The sequence below is a fragment of the Dendrobates tinctorius genome, unplaced genomic scaffold (genome assembly GCF_039654945.1).
Source record: "Dendrobates tinctorius isolate UK_male_01 unplaced genomic scaffold, ASM3965494v1 ptg000016l, whole genome shotgun sequence".
Taxonomy (NCBI): Eukaryota; Metazoa; Chordata; class Amphibia; order Anura; family Dendrobatidae; genus Dendrobates; species Dendrobates tinctorius.
In genome coordinates this window covers 5,040,425-5,059,346 of record NW_027361684.1, presented here as the reverse complement: position 1 = coordinate 5,059,346, position 18,922 = coordinate 5,040,425, and the positions used below count along the sequence as shown (strand labels likewise).

At 39.0% G+C, this 18,922-nt stretch overlaps 1 protein-coding gene across 1 annotated transcript in view; it reads left to right on the top strand.

Moving 5' to 3' along the window:
• Positions 1 to 18,922, top strand: part of TRPV3 (transient receptor potential cation channel subfamily V member 3) — a 51,876-nt gene that overhangs the window by 21,844 nt on the left and 11,110 nt on the right. Inside the window, exons 3-13 of the mRNA XM_073565289.1 lie at positions 1,851 to 1,931; positions 4,806 to 4,889; positions 6,553 to 6,710; positions 7,000 to 7,176; positions 10,197 to 10,337; positions 11,305 to 11,585; positions 11,908 to 12,084; positions 12,896 to 13,054; positions 15,254 to 15,352; positions 16,590 to 16,663; positions 18,379 to 18,544. Coding sequence (XP_073421390.1) covers positions 1,851 to 1,931; positions 4,806 to 4,889; positions 6,553 to 6,710; positions 7,000 to 7,176; positions 10,197 to 10,337; positions 11,305 to 11,585; positions 11,908 to 12,084; positions 12,896 to 13,054; positions 15,254 to 15,352; positions 16,590 to 16,663; positions 18,379 to 18,544 — 1,597 coding nt within the window. The remainder of the gene's footprint in view (positions 1 to 1,850; positions 1,932 to 4,805; positions 4,890 to 6,552; positions 6,711 to 6,999; positions 7,177 to 10,196; positions 10,338 to 11,304; positions 11,586 to 11,907; positions 12,085 to 12,895; positions 13,055 to 15,253; positions 15,353 to 16,589; positions 16,664 to 18,378; positions 18,545 to 18,922) is intronic.

The window sequence follows — 18,922 nt, the reverse complement described above, 5'->3', positions numbered from 1 at the left end:
ACACCACCCTCAAACCCCTTCCACCACAAGGTCTGCGCCTCCCAGGGTTGGTCAATGGCGAGGGTCAAGACTCGCCCCTACTCTCCTGCAGCACATCTGCTGCCCTCACCGGAGAGGAAGGGGTCCGTTGCAGAGAGATGGCAGAGACAGTAGTTCCCAGGCAGCAGCACTCGCACGAGTGCCCCCAACTGACCACTTCCCTCACCCGCCAATCTATTATCGGGTTGTGTCTCTTCAGCCAAGGGAGGCCTAAAGCAATAGGTACTGGCATTCCCTCCAAGACGTAGCATGACAAGGACTCCTCATGATGTCCTATACGCAGATGGATATTCTCTACGACATTGGTCAAGCTCCCCTGGCTCAGTGGAACAGAGTTTATGGCCTGGACGCTTATAGGTTGGGCTAGCGTCCTACACCTCAGGCCATGAGTCTGGACAAAGTGAGCATCCACTAGACTGACTCCTGCTCCGCTGTCCACAAACACCAGTATCACCTCCGGTACCCCGCCAGCCAAGACCTCTGCTGACATGGTACTTTGGGAGGGCAAAATGGAGGAAATGTATACTCCCTGGTGGACCCGTCCTGTGTGACGCAACCAGCAGGCCAGTAACTAAAACAACAAGACAAGGGGTAGGGAAACAGTTACAACGGTGGGCCCTGTGATAGGTAAAGGGGACGTGGAGACCTCCTGCACTCCCCTGCAGGATGGTTGAAATGAACACTATCACCAACACTGATTGCAACACCTGTGACTTTTATAGCAGAGCCAGCAATCACACCTGCATTATAATCATGTGCACTAAACTAAAGAAACTAGAGTGTAATGACGCTCACCACCACCAGGGGCAAACTTGAACAAACGACACCACAGTGCAATAATCCTAATGGCCACCGGGGGCAAAAACCAACCTAAGGATATGTGCTCACGCTGCGTTTTTTGCTGCGGTTCCGCTGCGGTTTTTGCCCTGCGGAACCGCAGCAGTTCTGCAGACATGGTACAGTACCATGTAACCCTATGGGTTTTCAAAACCGCAGTGCTCACGCTGCGGTTTTTTCCACGCGGTTTTGCTGCAGTTTTTTTTCCGCAGCATGTCAATTGGTTCTGCGGATTCCGCTGCAGTTTCACACCTTTAACATAGTAGAGGTGTGAAACCGCAGGGCAAAACCGCAGGCCAAACCGCAGCAAAACCGCAGGTCACTTTGCCTGCGGTTCCGTGGGAAAAAACCCGCAGGTGATTCCGCAGCGTGTGCACATGGCCTTAAGCACAGCTTAGGGAAAAAAAAGGTTACCTGTGCTTTTTATCAGTCTTGATCCAGCATGGATCATGACAGAGTGCATAAAATCACATGGATAACATATTTTGAACCACACTTAAAACCAGTGTGGTTCGAACGAAATGCGTCATCCATGTGATTTTATTCACGCCATTCTTCATTTTTTCACCATATTTTTAGATTATGGAATAAATATGATTTTTTTTAATTCCTTCTTTTGTAATTGCTGGATTTTGTTAATAACTGGGTCCTCTATCTGGGCAACAGCAATTATCACAACCTTGAGCAACTGAAATAACTTAATAATTGCTACATCTATTCTTAGATACACACAATTGATGTATCATAAGCGATACAACAGGTTAGGGACGTCAGATTGGCTCTGCCCTAAATTATATCACTCAAATTCAAAGTTCTTCCTGTCTTATTAGCCATTTGAGCTGTTTGGTCTTACAGCTGATATCCTGTTTAAGTTCTTAGAATATTCTTGTTTTCATATATATTTTTATGTACTATTCTTCCTAAATGTCGCACATAAATCTTGAGGCCTTAGTAACCGATGCTTTTCTCGGCAGTGACACTACTGATTTCCCTGTGCTAAACAGAACTTCGTTCCCCGTATTTTCCAAGCCGATGGACTCAAATATTAAGCCTTGGTAAGTACTAGTATGTGGAAATGTGTAGTAATTTTATATTTTTGGACTAGTTTGTTTGTTCATACTTGTATTTCTTGTATTTCTATGTGCTGATGTTGTGTGATTCTGAATTCTAGAATAATATTTTTTTTATTTTTATTTTAATGGCCTTCAGCTCAGTCTTGAGCTATGGTGACGTGATCTATAGGAAGATAAATCTTGTGCAAGCCTAGATAGTTCCACCAGGGTCTTTTGCTCCGTTATCTTGATAGCATCAAGTCATCAGGTTGAAGGTCTTCCTCTTCTCCTCGTTCCTTCTATTCTTCCAACCGTGATTATAAATGAGAATAATAATGACATTTTCTTTAATACATTATCTATTGTCTTAAAAAGGTTTTCCAATGGATATTTATCAGCTGTGCAAACAGGTGATACATCTCAAATCTGGGGGCTAATTCTCTGAGACCTCCACTGATCTGGTAAAAGGATGATCAATGTCCACTTTGGGGGAAAAACTTAAATGAGTTTTACATTTGTACAGTAGAATATGTTGATATGTCAATAACATATGCCAAGAGGTAACATTGGTAGATGCCAACATCTAGTACTCCATATATCCTAAAGGATTCCTGAGATTTGTGAAGAGTTGGTCAACAGGGCTTTTATGTGATGTCTATGTGTAGAAACTGTAGAGAATCAAGTGATTGATAGTGCTCTTATAAGATTGATGGGATATGAAGTCATCATTGGTAATATTTCTAATATATCAATTTTATTAGCTTTTTATCTGCTTTGACTTGAGTCTATTTCCAATCAGATTTCCATTTATAGATTCATTCCTTGATTCTTCAAAATATTTAATTTTATTTTCTAATAAGGAGGGACATGAAAAAATTCCAGGAGCTCAAATCTGAGTCGATGTTGAAATTAAGAGGTTTCAGCCCATGATTTAAAGCTGTACGCTTCTGCATTTATTATATATAACTTGTTAATTTCCATAACTCTCAAGTGCTGAATATAAATCCCCATTTATTTGTCGTAGTGAGATGATTCAACACACACGATAGCATAAAAAATACTAAAACTCGAGAGCCATTGACATATTTTTGGGAGTAAACCGTATTTCTGGGGATAAGCAGGAGACAATTATCTGATTGCGTAAATGAGGGCAGGGCATCTACTGACAAGCCAGGCAGGAATCTGTAGGGTGAAAAGCCCATCAAATATTTTGGATAAATATCGGCCAATCCTGCAAAACTAGTAGCCCAGCTCTCCTCTGGCATCTGCTGTTTGGGACACAGTTTTCATTAGGGTATACCAATAATCCTATTAATGGGGGATAGTCTGTCTTCCAATACTTTTGATTGGTGGTGGAAAAAAGTTGAAATGCCGGATTTAATTCTTATTATCATAAAATAGTAGATGGTAGAGCAAAGTTTGGCAGATAATTTGTAACATGTATGTCTGCATTAGATAGTAGAAAAGATTAGAACATTATTTTATGCTGACAAAGCAAGGATTTCTTATTGATACATGATGCTTTATTCAGTGCTCCATATATAAGAAATATCAGTGTATTATAATATCCAAACATTTTCCAATAAATTATGTAATTTATTGTAATTTAAAGAGGATCTTTCACTGACTTTTTTCATTTATACTGAGTACCGTACCTCCTCCATTTGCTGCTATTCCACTGATTCTGGAACAGTTTTTCTTTATATGCCCCTCAATTCCAAAGTTATGCCCTCAATAATAAAAAAGCACAATATGCAAATTTTATCTTCAATCAACTGGGCATATACCACAGAAATTCTCTATAGGCATTTGTTCATAAAGGGAACTTAGTCCCTCTATAAATCATACCGTAGATTTTAGTAAATTTGATGTATGAAAAAGAGAGTTTTTAGACATATAAATGAGGGGGCATCAGTGCACCCTTAGTGTGGCCAAGGAATGGTTGCATCACCTCATCCTCTCAATTACCATCCTATGCCCCTCACCTTATGGTGATTATTGTGACAGCTATCTGATCTAAATCCAAAGCCCTGCAAAAGGGACAAGTTATCCCTTTCCTGTGTGTAGTGGCTGCTCACTAGAGTTGAGCGACTTTGGTCGGATCAGGTTTCATGAAACAAAATTTGAGTCGGATGAAACTGGTCCGACTAGGGCAAAAAAAGTCGGAGTTCCGTCCGAAACCCAACCCCAATGCAAGTCAATGGGGAATAAAAGTCGGCATTGAGTGGATGAATGTCATTTGGGCACTTAGTTCACGCAGTGCTCCAAAGAGAGTGCTGTCAATCACAATATGGGGAGGGGGGGAGGGGTGGAGGATGGTAATTGGGGGAACAATGCACCAAACACATGACCACGCAAAGGGTGCAATGAAGTCGCCTCATTTACATAAGTAATAAAACAGTTTTTATATACAACAAATGCATTAAAATCTACAATCCCAGTATGATTTTCAAAAAATCTAAGTCCCCTATATAAATGTCTAAAGATTTCAATTTCCGTTTTGAGGGTTGTCAGACTCTTTAATGTGAGCAGCATGTAGTAAATTTCTTCCTATTAGTTTATTAGTTATCTTTATGTGTATGCAGATTTGGAGCTTTTTTAGAAAAATAGAGCATCAAACGCAATACACAAATATCAAAAAATGAATCAGCACAGAAATGTTGCACTTATATAGATTGAAAATACAAAATTTTGTTCAGGGGTAAACACTCCCTTTTAGATTCTTGTTTGTTTTTTTGTTTGTTTTGTTTTAAATGACCCGTGAATATATCACCTTTTTATGCATAGTAGTATGTTGCTCAATTACATATTTCATATAAAGTTTACATTTATTTTGTGAGAGTTTTGAAACTTTCTATATGTTTTCACCCAAATTAGGGACAGTAGAAAAAGTGAGGATATTGATTCTCCGCAAACACCTCGGGAGGTGACAGAATATTTGTCAAAGCAAAGTAATAATGGGTAAGAACCTTTTATGTATCATACAAGTTAAAACATTTTTTAAATAAGCCAATGAATAGGTGAATGAGCCTTGGTAGGAATGCTTGTGTACCAATCTTAGCTCCATGGAAACATGCCCGGCGATCAGCCAACAAATGAGTAAATGTTCCTTTGTCATTGGTTGCATCTTTTCATGGGCATGAATATCAGTATTTGTCAGAAGCACATCCCCTTTTCTAAACAGAGGATCTACCGGACTCCTCTCAACTGTACGATGAAGAACAATCATACTAAGGATTAGTGGTTCCCACACAATTTACACACTCACAATAATTTCCACATGTGTAAAAAAAAGCTTAATGAACCTCAAACAACATTCTGTTATGCTGTAGCATTAAACCTCCAAACAAATTACACTTATGTTGGCCGAAAACGCCGATATTGGCAAAATCGTTCAACAATTTTATATGTATGGGGGGGTCTCCCGATTCTCCACTGACAAATTATATTGGGAAAAGAAAAATCCAGCACGTCAGATTTTCAGTGTCTCGTCTTTTTATTCTCCAAGAGTCTGGTAGTAGCTCTCTCTCATAGAGCGCACAGGAGCTCTCGGCCGGATCCAGCATGCTTGTTTACTATGAAATCAGAAGATATAGCTGTGACCGAATGATCCTTTGTTTGACAGCTATAAGTTATATATGGGGGCACTCATTTTGAGCTGATTATCTTGCCTATGTAAATGTGCTGTTAAGAATGTGAATACTACTCATAATTTTTTATTATTATTATTTACAATAAAAATTGAGTCATCATAACAATAATTATGATGAATAATAATCCATATATATTATTATGTTATTGGAATACTTCTTCGATAATTATAATCACAACAATTTTAATAATAAGTATGCATAATATATGTGTACTCGTGTTTTTCCAGGGTTTTTTTTTATTGTAATTAAATTCTTATCAATGTTAATCATTTTTGTATTTTCTTAAGTTCTGAAAGTCAAACAGCCCAAATTACTTCTCCTGGAAACACCGAACATACATTAACTCCTAAAATTAGAATTTTACATTTTGGGAAATTTAAGTCCAACCCTCATCTTTTGTAGATATACCTCTAGTATACTTTAATCATGTAAACCTCTTTTTAGTCCATTTTGAAGGATAATTCCGCGATTTTTGGGGGCATATGTGTAAACACAGATCAACCACAATATATATACCATGTTATCAAAATTTCATAATTTTTACATCACAAATCAGCTTCCAAAAATCTATCCTTACGTACCCGAGGGGTTATGTCTATTTACATATACTGTAGGTACATACATCCCTAGATAGATCTCACGGATCCACCTCCATTGGGACATCTTATAGACACGGGCATAACTACAGTGGATGCATGTAGCTCCTGGGTCCTGGAAAGGAGGGACACAAAAGGTCCTTTTGGCCCATGCGAGTACAGCAATACTATTAAAAGTAATAATTGGGGGCCCTATTGGATGTTTTGCATTGCGGCCCACCATTTTCAGGTTATGCCATTGCTTATAGATGACCCAATTTAAATCTGTTATTAGGTCAGATGCCCTTTATATATATATATATATATGTATATATATATATATATATATATATATATAGTAATAACTCTAGGATTTTCATGAAAATTTTTTTCCAGGCCTGACTTATTAAACCCAAAGAAAACTGCAAAACGGCCACCGAAAAATTTATTGTTCAAAGCTGTATCTGAAGGAGATGTGGATTCCTTGAACAGACTGCTTCAGGAAGCCAGAGATTCATCTTCATCATTGAAATTAACATTAAAATCTGCACAAGGTAACAATTATTTCTTCTCTGAAATCCGCTGTAACGGGTAGCAACAAAGGCCTCATTTATGAAAACTGTCTTTGAAAGACCAATCACAGCGCAGCTATCATTTTGCCAGAGTAGTTTAAGAAACGAAAGCAGCACTGTGATAGGTTGCTATGGGCAACAAAGTTGGCTTTTCCAATAGATGGTCTTTATAAATCTGTTAGCCTTTTTTTATTATATTAAAGGAATAAAAATATTATTTCATTTACTTATTTCTTTCTGGTTTTCTTTTTATATCTATGCTATTTTTCAGATTTCTTCATGTACAAACTAACATCCAAAGACACTGGGAAAACGTGTTTGATGAAGGCCTTGCTGAATATCAGTGACAATACCCCAGAGATTGTCTGCATTCTGCTGTCGTTTGCTGAGGAGAATGGCTTCCTAGAAAGGTTCATTAATGCTGAGTACACGGAAGAAAATTATAAAGGTAAAAAGTAGATGATGCAATGAAACACAAATTTCTGGATTATAATAATACAAAAAAGTGATTAGTGATTCCTAAATAATAATGTATACTCTCAGTGAGGCCGGGTCACACTTGCGAGTGCAATGTGAGAAACTCGCGCCAGTCTCTCGCCTCAGTACCCGACGCTGCCGCCGGCACTCTGGAGCGGAGCGTTCAGCTGCATAGAAAGACATGCAGCCGCACACTCCAGTCCTGAGTGCCGGCGGCAGTGCCGGGTATTGAGGTGAGAGACTGGCGCGAGTTTCTCGCATCGCACTCGCAAGTGTGACCCCGGCCTAAGAGTCAGCACCTACAGTAAGACCCCTTATGTATGGACAATAATAGATACCGTACAAGTGGAAGAAATATATTATCTCCTAAGAGCCTGTGCACATGTTGCAGATTTGTCACAGACTTTTTGCGGGTTTTTTTTGTGTGCGCAGATTTGCCACAAATCCTGATGGATTTCCTGATCGTGTTGCTTATTTTTGACTTGCAGATTTAAATCTGCAGCATGTCAATTCTTTCAGTGTTTTTGATGAAGATTTCACTCATATTAACGAATGGGGGAAAAATCTGCATCAAAAACAAGTCAAAAAGTCGCCTCTTTTACACTGTGTTTTTACTGCTAAGAGATGCAAAAATGGTGCAGAAGTTTCTGCAGTAAATACTCAACGCGTGCACATAACCTTAGAAAGTCATTCACACGCGGCATTTCTGCTGCTTTTTTTTTCTGCATTTCTGCAGCAAAACATGCTCTCTTGGCAGTAAAGAAGCTGCAGAAAAAAGCAGGTAAAGCAGATTTTGCTTGGTTTTTCTTGCGTTTTTTTGCTGCGTTTTTGGATATCTAAGGTCCTGCAATGACTGAACATAAGGAAAGAGACACAGCGAATGAGAAAAACTTTGCTACATTTTTAATTGGAGGTATTTGCTAATAATATTATTATGACACCTACTAGATATTGGGATAGAATCATGGAGATGGTAATACTCATTTAAGGGAATATGTCAGAACAAAATGACTGTTCAAACCAAGCAGGGGCGGTTGGAGCACTCTTGGGTTGGTCAAACCTATTGGTTTTCCGTTAATCTTTGCCCTTCTATGACTTCTCTGTAAAGGCAGAGCTGTCAATCAAGAAAGACTAGATAGATTCACAACAAAGAGGTGTAATGGTGCAGTTAATTGCTCTGCCATGCCAAGGGTACACAGAGCACCTGTGATTGGTGTGAACAGTCATTTTGTGCTGACAGACTCCTTTCATACATTGAAAGTGCAAAACTGGTACAGTTGTGGCCAAAAGTATTGACACCCCTGCAATTCTGTCAGATAATACTCAGTTTCTTGCTGAAAATGATTGCATACACAAATTCTTTGGTATTATTATCTTCATTTAATTTGTCTTAAATGAAAAAAACACAAAAAGAATTGTCCTAAAGCCAAATTGGATATAATTCCACACCAAACATAAAAGAGAGGTTTGGACAAAAGTATTGGCACTGTTCGAAAAATCATGTGATGCTTCTCTAATTTGTGTAATTAACAGCACCTGTAACTTACCTGTGGCACCTAACAGGTGTTGGCAATAACTAAATCACACTTGCAGCCAGTTGACATGGATTAAAGTTGACTCAACCTCTGTCCTGTGTCCTTGTGTGTACCACATTGAACATGGAGAAAAGAAAGACTAAAGAACTGTCTGAGGACTTGAGAAACCAAATTGTGAGGAAGCATGAGCAATCTCAAGGCTACAAGTCCATCTCCAAAGACCTGAATGTTCCTGTGTCTACCATGCGCAGTGTCATCAAGAAGTTTAAAGCCCATGGCACTGTGGCTAACCTCCCTAGATGTGGACGGAAAAGAAAAATCGACAAGAGATTTCAACGCAAGATTGTGCTGATATTGGATAAAGAACCTCGACTAACATCCAAACAAGTTCAAGCTGCCCTGCAGTCCGAGGGTACAACAGTGTCAACCCGTACTATCCGTCGGCATCTGAATGAAAAGGGACTGTATGGTAGGAGACCCAGGAAGACCCCACTTCTTACACTGAGACATAAAAAAGTCAGGCTGGAGTTTGCCAAAACTTACCTGAAAAAGCCTAAAACGTTTTGGAAGAATGTTCTCTGGTCAGATGAGACTAAAGTAGAGCTTTTTGGGCAAAGACATCAACATAGAGTTTACAGGAGAAAAAAAGAGGCATTCAAAGAAAAGAACACGGTCCCTACAATCAAACATGGCGAAGGTTCCCTGATGTTTTGGGGTTGCTTTACTGCCTCTGGCACTGTACTGCTTGACCATGTGCATGGCATTATAAAGTCAGAAAACTACCAACAAATTTTGCAGCATAATGTAGGGCCCAGTGTGAGAAAGCTGGGTCTCCCTCAGAGGTCATGGGTCTTCCAGCAGGACAATGACCCAAAACACACTTCAAAAAGCACTAGAAAATGGTTTGAGAGAAAGCACTGGAGACTTCTAAGGTGGCCAGCAATGAGTCCAGACCTGAATCCCATAGAACACCTGTGGAGAGATCTAAAAATGGCAGTTTGGAGAAGGCACCCTTCAAATATCAGGGACCTGGAGCAGTTTGCCAAAGAAGAATGGTCTAAAATTCCAGCAGAGCATTGTAAGAAACTCATTGATGGTTACCGGAAGCGGTTGGTCGCAGTTATTTTGGCTAAAGGTTGTGCAACCAAGTATTAGGCTGAGGGTACCAATACTTTTGTCTGGCCCATTTTTGGAGTTTTGTGTGAAATGATCAATGTTTTGCTTTTTGCTTAAATCTCTTTTGTGTTTTTTCATTTAAGACAAATTAAATGAAGATAATAATACCAAAGAATTTGTGTTTGCAATCATTTTCAGGAAGAAACTGAGTATTATCTGACAGAATTGCAGGGGTGTCAATACTTTTAGCCACAACTGTAGATGAGGCATAGATATTACACAGTATATAATTATAGCATACAACAATATAAAGAACTCATGGTGTCATTATTTTGTCCAGGTCAGACTGCATTGAATATAGCAATTGAGAGGCGACAAAGCGACCTGGTGAAGTGCCTAATCAAAAAAGGGGCAAATATCAACGTATGGGCACAAGGGCGATTCTTTAATCCAAAGCGTAAACATGAAGGATTTTATTTTGGTAAGTTGTCATAATTTAATGGAAAATGTAGTAGATTTTTTGAATGGTAAGATTTTCTGCAATATTTCTAGAGAACCAGCTAATATTATCAGCATGTTAATAGTCATCCCTAATGTACACAAAGCATATGAATAATCTTGACATTTCATAATTAAAGGGGAATTCCCATCTCCAAAATCCTATCTCAATATGCAGTAGGTATAATAATAATTATATTACCTAATACATTCAATTTGAAATTTAGCACAGTTCTTGTGATTCACTAAGTTGCTTACTCCATGTGCAGGGCATTGCTGTAGCTTAGGTATCCATGGTTACAACCACTCATATAGTGACAGTTAGTTGCTAGTGGTCGTAACCATGGATGCCAAAGCCACTGCAATGCCCTTCCCACGGGGTAAGTGACGTAGCGAATCAGAAGAACTATACTACATTTCTGATTGGTGGTATGTGCTAATATTATTATAATTATTAACACAAATGCTACATATTGGGATAAGGTTTTGGAGATGGGAATACCCATTTAATGACCTCTGGTAACTCTGATCTCTGTTGCTTTTTGCTTAGATAAAGAGTCATCAGGAAGATATTTCTAAAAGCTAGTATTTAGGGTGAGATCACACCAGCGTTATGAGTTTCGTTATTCTATTTGAAATTAGGAACAGAATATCAAACTTCATGCCAAGGATGGATCCCTTATTGACTTATGATGGGGTTGGTTAGATTTCGGTTAGGTTTCATCAAGGTATCCATAATTTTACTGGAAAGAAAATGCTTTTTAAGGTAAAAATGATGGAATCTATGATCAATAAAAATAACAGAATTAACAGAATCTCTGTTGGAAGAGAACCTGGAGCAAGTGTGGAGAGAGCATTATCACATTATGGTATACGGCTATATGGCAAGAACATGAAAATATAACACTAAGGTCATAGCAATTTTTAATCTGTTTCCTGTGTTCTTTAAGGTGAAACACCACTAGCGCTTGCTGCATGTACCAACCAACCAGATGTGGTGCAGCTCCTCATGGAGAACAGCCGGACAAATGTCACTATCCAAGACTCTTTGGGCAATACCGTCCTTCATGCCTTGGTGACCGTTGCAGAGAATTCAGAAGCTCAAAATGCCTTCATAATACGCATGTATGATACAATCCTAAGAACCTGTAAGAACAAGTCTTTGGAAAGTATTGAGAATAATGAAGGCCTCACTCCAATGCAACTGGCAGCTAAAACAGGAAAGACTGAGGTAAGACTTAAGTCTCTCTAGAAAAAAATCATGATACAATAAATCCTCTCCAAAATACCGATTTTGGAGAGACCACCCCTTTGTCAACACCAGCGGCAGATTTTCAGTGCCACCACATCTTAGTTATACTTTTCTACTTGTCATGTTGCATGAGAAGAAACCTCCTGTGTCTACACGTGTTCTGTGACAGATTTCCAGTATGTACATTGGCGAACTTCAACAAGATGACCATCCCTATAAAAGACCACTTTTCACTATGGTGACATTTTACTGTATATCTTATGAGATGTTGGGTTACTTACATTTCTATGTTTTCACTTAGATTCTTCATTACATACTCAGCCGAGAAATAAAGGAAAAAGAGAATCGGGTGCTCTCCAGAAAGTTTACAGATTGGGCTTATGGACCGGTTTCATCTTCCTTGTACGACCTACAAGACATAGATACCTGTTCCCGCAACTCGATACTTGATATTGTGGTTTACAACACTAGTATTGATGTAAGTAGTGGGATTGTTAGAACCACCAGTCAGTAAGAATTATAGTAATAGATCTGAGAAGTAATGTTGCACTGATTTTTTTTGTATTATTTGCTGCCTAAATGCAAAGTTAAGCTACTTTCTAAAAAGTTTTCATTCTTTTCTATTACTAAGCTGAAAGCTTAGGCAAAACTGATACAAATCCGTCAGAGCTTCTGCTACCGATAGCTCTTTCTGCTATTCCCCTCCCTCCTCTCAGTGTTAGAAATATCCAAAGAGAGGAAAAGGATCACCAGTGGAGTTTCCAGAAAACATGTACAATCTCAGTGAGGGAAGGGAAAACAGGGTAGAAGCTGGGCTGATATGCGAGCTAATTAATTAGTTAAATTACTGGAAACATACTCCCACCAGAGAAAAAAAAACCTGAAAATTGGACCAAGCTGAAAATTGCGTATCAGGTGGTCTGAAAATGTGAAAATGAGTAAAGTAATGTAGATTACAGACTTTAACTTAAGGGTTTTCTTTTATTAAACTTAAGGTAACCACTAACATGTATAAATTATTTAGGGCCCATGTACATAACACGTCACATTTGGTTTTCTACATTGAACTAACGTTCAAAGAGTCTTAACACGGCACATGATGAAAAATACCCAAATTTTTCATTTCAGATTCATGCAGAATCTGTCATAACAAACCTCTGTATGAAATTATAGACAGTTGTAAATCCAAGACCTGTTTACTGAGACCTAATATATTACCATGTATCATACATTATATTATTTATTATTAAATACATGTATTAAGGTACATGTTTTTTTTTTCTTTTTAGAATCGCCATGAGCTGTTGGCTTTGGAGCCTCTTCATACTCTTCTTCAGATGAAATGGAAAAAGTTTGCAAGATACATGTTCTTTTTGTCTTTTCTTCTATCATTCATGTACAACGTTGTCCTTACATTAGTCTCTTACTACCGACCACGTGGAGAACAGGTAAGGCTCTCCTATTTAAGTATATAATTAAATATGCAGCCTTAGTGATGCCTCAATTGAGTGTCTCATTAAGGCAACCCCTGGGTCATAGTCGATATCATTATATATTAAACTCAGAGAGTGGGGTCCCTTTGTTGTAGAGCACTGTATTTACTTGAGTGCCAAGACACAGAGAAAAAAAAGCTTCTACTATTGAAGGCTGAGGACAACTATGAATTATGAAAGAATTGTACATGTCAACCATGGAAATAATATTCTACTCCTACTCCACCGAGCTCACATTTCCATGTGTCTAAGCAGGGGTGGGACAAGCGGTAGCCGGAGTAGACCTAGTCACCTTGGACACGGAAAGAAAAAAAAAAAATCCAGCCAGCTCACCTGTAACAGCTTGTGGTGTGTGGGAGCATGGGATCACGTAGTCCCGTGTGTAGTCAATCACGAAAAAAGGAAAAATTCCCAGCTTCTTAAAAGATCCATTTTATTGAGTAAAAGAGTAAGACAGCGTTCACATGAAGGTCTTAATGACGCGTTTCGAACACTAGGACTGTGTTCTTTATCAAAAAGCTTTTTGATAAAGAACACAGTCCTAGTGTTCGAAACGCGTCATTAAGACATTCATGTGAACTCTGTCTTACTTTTTGACTCAATAAAATGGATCTTTTAAGAAGGTGGGAATTTTTCCTTTTTTCCTGATTCACCTTGGACACCATTGAGAGGCAGGCCACAATGTTATTAAAAAGAAGAAATGTTTTGTCTTTTATTTTTTTTTTAATCATTTATTGTTTCTCTGTAGTAATAGAAATGGGTGTAATAAATGCAACAGGGTACAATTAAATAAAAAGGAAGAGAAGCAAGAGTCCAGAAGGCTATATTAAAAATAACAATGTTTTATTGTAAATATATTTTAAAACATAGATTATAGTTTAACATATGATCACCAGTAGCAGTGGTTACGGGAACTGATATGAACATACGGGTCAAAAAAAGTAGCATACGACCAGTAGATAGTCACCTATTTATACATATATAAAATTGCAGTCATGTCACATGCATCTGATTTGCTATTTCACATTAGCCATTCATTCTAAATAAGGGCCGGCATTCAGACACATAGTTGTATTGGATATATCACAATTCTAAGTACTAATCAGGTATCAATAATGATGTATGTATGTTAAAGAAAACACATATTGCTATATATTGTAGTTACAATATCCAAAAGTGCATATAAATCACAAATCGGAGTTATGTACCATATATCAGATATCAAATGTAAATCACTATTAGTGCACCTGGTCCAATACCATCATTGATTACATAACTGAAAGACTCACAGAGAGATAGTATATGTAGAAGTAATAAATATCCATGCTGAATCCTAGCACTACACCGGCCACTGACACCAACTCGTGTTTCGCATGTGTAGCTTACTCAAGAGTCATACCTGGCACCTCTTCTGATTAGTAGGCCCAAAATGACATCATTTGTGTGCCACACCAGAACGATGATTTTACGACACACTTAAAACTCAGAAAAGGCTCCAGGGATGCAGATAGGAGGCGTTTTGTAGGGCTCTGGACTACTGACATGTCCGCTGGACCATGGTCCTGCATATTTATTTGATCATCTCTAAAATATAATGAAAATAGACATTACCCCTAAAGTGGTGTCAAATAGTATTCAATAATGTAGAAGGTGCAATACACACTTACAGCTAATAATACATAAATAATGCAGAATCAAAAGAATGTAACACTAATAGAACCACTGTGCAATAAAGTGCTAAGTGCATAGTGACGCCAGAGGAATTGATTCACATAGAAAGTGACATATGGGATTTAAGACCCCACACTTTTCACCTTAGAGTACTTTAGTCTTTATCTATACCTATTTCATTATATTTACATGGCTCTGCTGATTCCCTTGCAGGTAAATATGGGTTATATCCCAGAGCCAAATATTAGTCTAGAAAACACTTTCTGGCACAACATGCATACTTTCTGATGTTTTATTTGTTTTGTGTAGGCTCTTGCATTTTCTTTATCATAAAGATTCATATTATTAAAATTTAGGAGGCGCGACTGATTAATTTACAAGGGGATTTATTGGTCTTTGCATAATATCGTTAATTAATTACATAGATTATACCATTATTGTACACATAGAATGAACACTAACTCATCTCTTCCATATCCACAGGCTCTGTATCCCCTAAGTTTGACATATGATCGAGGTTGGCTACAGCTAGTCGGACAAATGTTTATTATTGTATGTGCTACATACCTAATGATCAAAGAGGTGAGCAATGACAGAGTTATTGAATTCCTATGTGTTATTATGTAGATGAATCACACTTGTGTATGTCATTTTATTGCACTTGCACATTGTTTCCCAACTATGTGCATATTTCCTAGCTTGATGTGGCGTAGACATATCATCTTATTCCATACACTGAGCAATTAGATGGGTGTATAAACCAGTGTGAAAACCTGATTCACATTTTCGCCTTTATTTTACAATATTTATTTACTCATTATATATACATTTTTCCTGGTAGCAAACAACTGTGAAATTTAATTAAAATTATACCCTAAAGGGGAGCTGTCATGATTCATGTTACTCGCACCACCGGCTCCTGTGTTCCAAACATCAGAGAAAAATAAAGTTAAAAATGACCAGGATCTAGGTGACTAGTCCAGGAGGTACATCCTCACCAGCTTTTCTCCACCTTGACTGTCTAGCTCTTGAACACACCTCTTGGACTAGTCACCTCATCCCCAGCTGCAGCCATGTTGTTCTCTGAAACATCACATTTACAATACAGGAGCCGGTCTCTGATTCATGCTGCCCGTGGTTCAAGGAGCATAAATCATGTGGCAGGTTCCATTTAACACTACTTTAGTGGGGCACATGAATTGTCCAAAATTTGAAGCTATAATTCTAACAGGAGGAAATGCGATAAATTAAAAAACAACATCAGGAGAAATACGATACAAAAAATGTAAAAAAAATAACCATTAGTGTATCTTCACAGCCAAAGCTGTCGTAGTCCCTGCCAGCCTTTGTTAATTTTCCTCCATAGATGAAGTGCTGTGTATCCCCACCTGACAGTGCAGTCAAACACTGACCTGCCATACATGCTAACCTCTCTTCTGAGGCAAGTAATTAGCTGCAGCAGTCATGTAGATGATTGACACACCATCTTTTGTTTTCTTTGTTTTTTTTTAATCTTATTGCATTTCATTTCAATAAAAAAACTAATTTGACCTAACATATTGGTAAAATTAATTAACTAGCGGTGATCAGAAAGATTCAAACTACCCTGTTCTGGTGCAGTACGTCTCGGCCTGACATACATGCAAGGCAGTGTTCACTTCTGCATTGGCAATCCTTTGCTCGGCATCCTGGGCGCCTGTATCACTTACTAGATGCCACGACCTCATGACATGAAGAATTGGACGCGGGTCCAAAGTTGTTTACATTTTTTTATGCATTTCTTGAATTAACACTAAATAACAACAATGTTCTTCCATAGGGTGTGGTCATTTTCTTAGTGAGGTCTTCAGATCTTCGTTCAATTCTGTCCGATGCCTGGTTTCACGTTCTCTTGTAAGTAATAAAGCTAAATATATAACTTAAAAAATCTCATGTCCTTTCTTGGATGAATTTGGCTTGAAACTTGAGCAACTGTTCCAATTAACCATATCACCATATACCGGGGCTTTAATTGATAACATTGTTCCTTGTGGATAGCTTTAAGATGGCATAAGGAGACTTATAGGCTATAAACCCCGGCACACACAGCGAGATCGCTAGCGAGATCGCTGCTGAGTCACAAGTTTTGTGACGCAACAGCGATCTCACCAGCGATATCGCTGTGTGTGACACCTATCAGTGACCGCCGGGCCCCCCTGCCGGGTATCGCTGATCGTGCTCAAAAGCCCTGGACTATTTTTTGATCGTTGGTCTCCCACTGGCCAGCATGCATCGCTGCGTGTGGCAGGCGGGAGAGCAGCGATCAGCGAGCTCCCAGCTCGTTTCCAAGGTAAACAGCGGGTTTCTAAGCGCGGCGCTTAAAAACCTGCAGTGTACCTTAGACACCAGCGCGCTGGTGCAGGGAGCTGGTAACCAAGGTAAACAGCGGGTTTCTAAGTGCCACGTGTCTGACAAGTTGATATCGTTGTCGGGATCGCTGGTGAGTCGCTATGTGTGACGGGGTCCTATGCACTGCTCCTCTGGGAAAGTAACTATGCAAATCGCCTCTTCAGAGAGAAGGAAAGGACAAGAAGTAGAACCCTTGTGCCACCTATTGTTGATAGTAATTCTAAGGGTACCGTTACACTTAGCGATGCACCAGCGATCCCGACAACGATATGGATCACTGGTGCATTGCTAAGTGGTCGCTAGTGAGCTGCCACACAGGCAGATCTCACCAGCGACATAGTAGTGGTCGGGGGTCGCTACTTACCTGTCAGATGCGGCGATCCTGACGTCCTCCGCACGAGTCCACGCGTCGCTCGTCGGCGCCACAGGAAGCCCAGCAGGAAGCAGATGACGAGAAATGGTCCAGGATGTTCTTGCGCGATCAGCGATAGCCAGCGGGGGAGCCGGTCGGAGGTAAGTATCACATGTAGCGATATTGCTAGCAATATCGCTGCTACGTCACAAAACCAGTGACGTTACAGCGATATTGCTAGCGATATCGCTGTGTAATGGGCCCTTAAGTCAACATTGACTCTTTAAAGTGTCTTGTCACATCACAAGACCTAAGATAAGAAGCCACACTATAAATTCCACTTCCAGATAGGTGTTTCAGGGTTTTTTACTCTCAGTAATGCAAAGCAGGAGAACAAGTTTGGCTGTGTAAGAGGCCTTGACGGGACATCTAAGGGGTAAAGATTCTTCTTGTGGAGAGCGCCTCTGAAGATACTACTTGCATATCATATAGTGAAGAATAGTTGGGGGAGCTGAAGTGGCAGTCACAGCTGGTTCCAGTCTAAGGACACTTAGTGACCCTATCAATATTATTGGCACATGACAGGTGGGGAACATTATTACAGGTTTCACATTGGAGCCCAGAATCTTTGGGTTACACCTGTAAGCATTTTCAGGCTGATGCATGGAGTAATAGCTTTTATTATACTGCATAATTCATATAGATCTACTATATATAGTGTTTTGCTAGTCATAATATAGCTGTAAATGGCACAATCCCAATATGTTGGCTTTAGTTTGCATTAGAAACAAATGACTATAATGTAGATCTTACACACAATTCCCAAATCAATGTTTCTTTGTGATCATCATGTCTTTTTCCCTTCTAGTTTCATCCAAGCGATTCTGGTTATAACGTCAGTTTTTTGTTACCTTTTTGGTGTCAAAGAATATTTGGCTTTTCTTGTATTAGCCATGGCACTTGGATGGGCAAACATGCTGTATTACACAAGAGGATTTCAGTCCCTGGGAATCTACAGTGTTATGATCCAAAAGGTAAGCAGAGGATTGTCGATTTATGAGAGTGATCGGTACAGACATACAGTATCAACCACCTACAGCACGTAAAATAGTAATCATATTATTTTATGCATTCTTATGCCACCAAATATACATTCTCTTAAAAATAAGCCTGGAAAACTTGTGCCAACTTGGTATTTCTTGGAACACCTCATGCTGGGTCCTCAGGCAAAAGTAGTAAGTCATTGGGCAACGCGTCTTCCTATAGATTTCTCTCAGTGGGGAAAACAAGACAATTTTGTAGTTGTGATACCTTTTAATGGCAAACAAAAATAAAATAAATGATGTAACAAAGCAAGCTTTCGAGACTTCTTATAGGTCTCTTCATCAAGCATGCTATAACAAAGTTTCTGA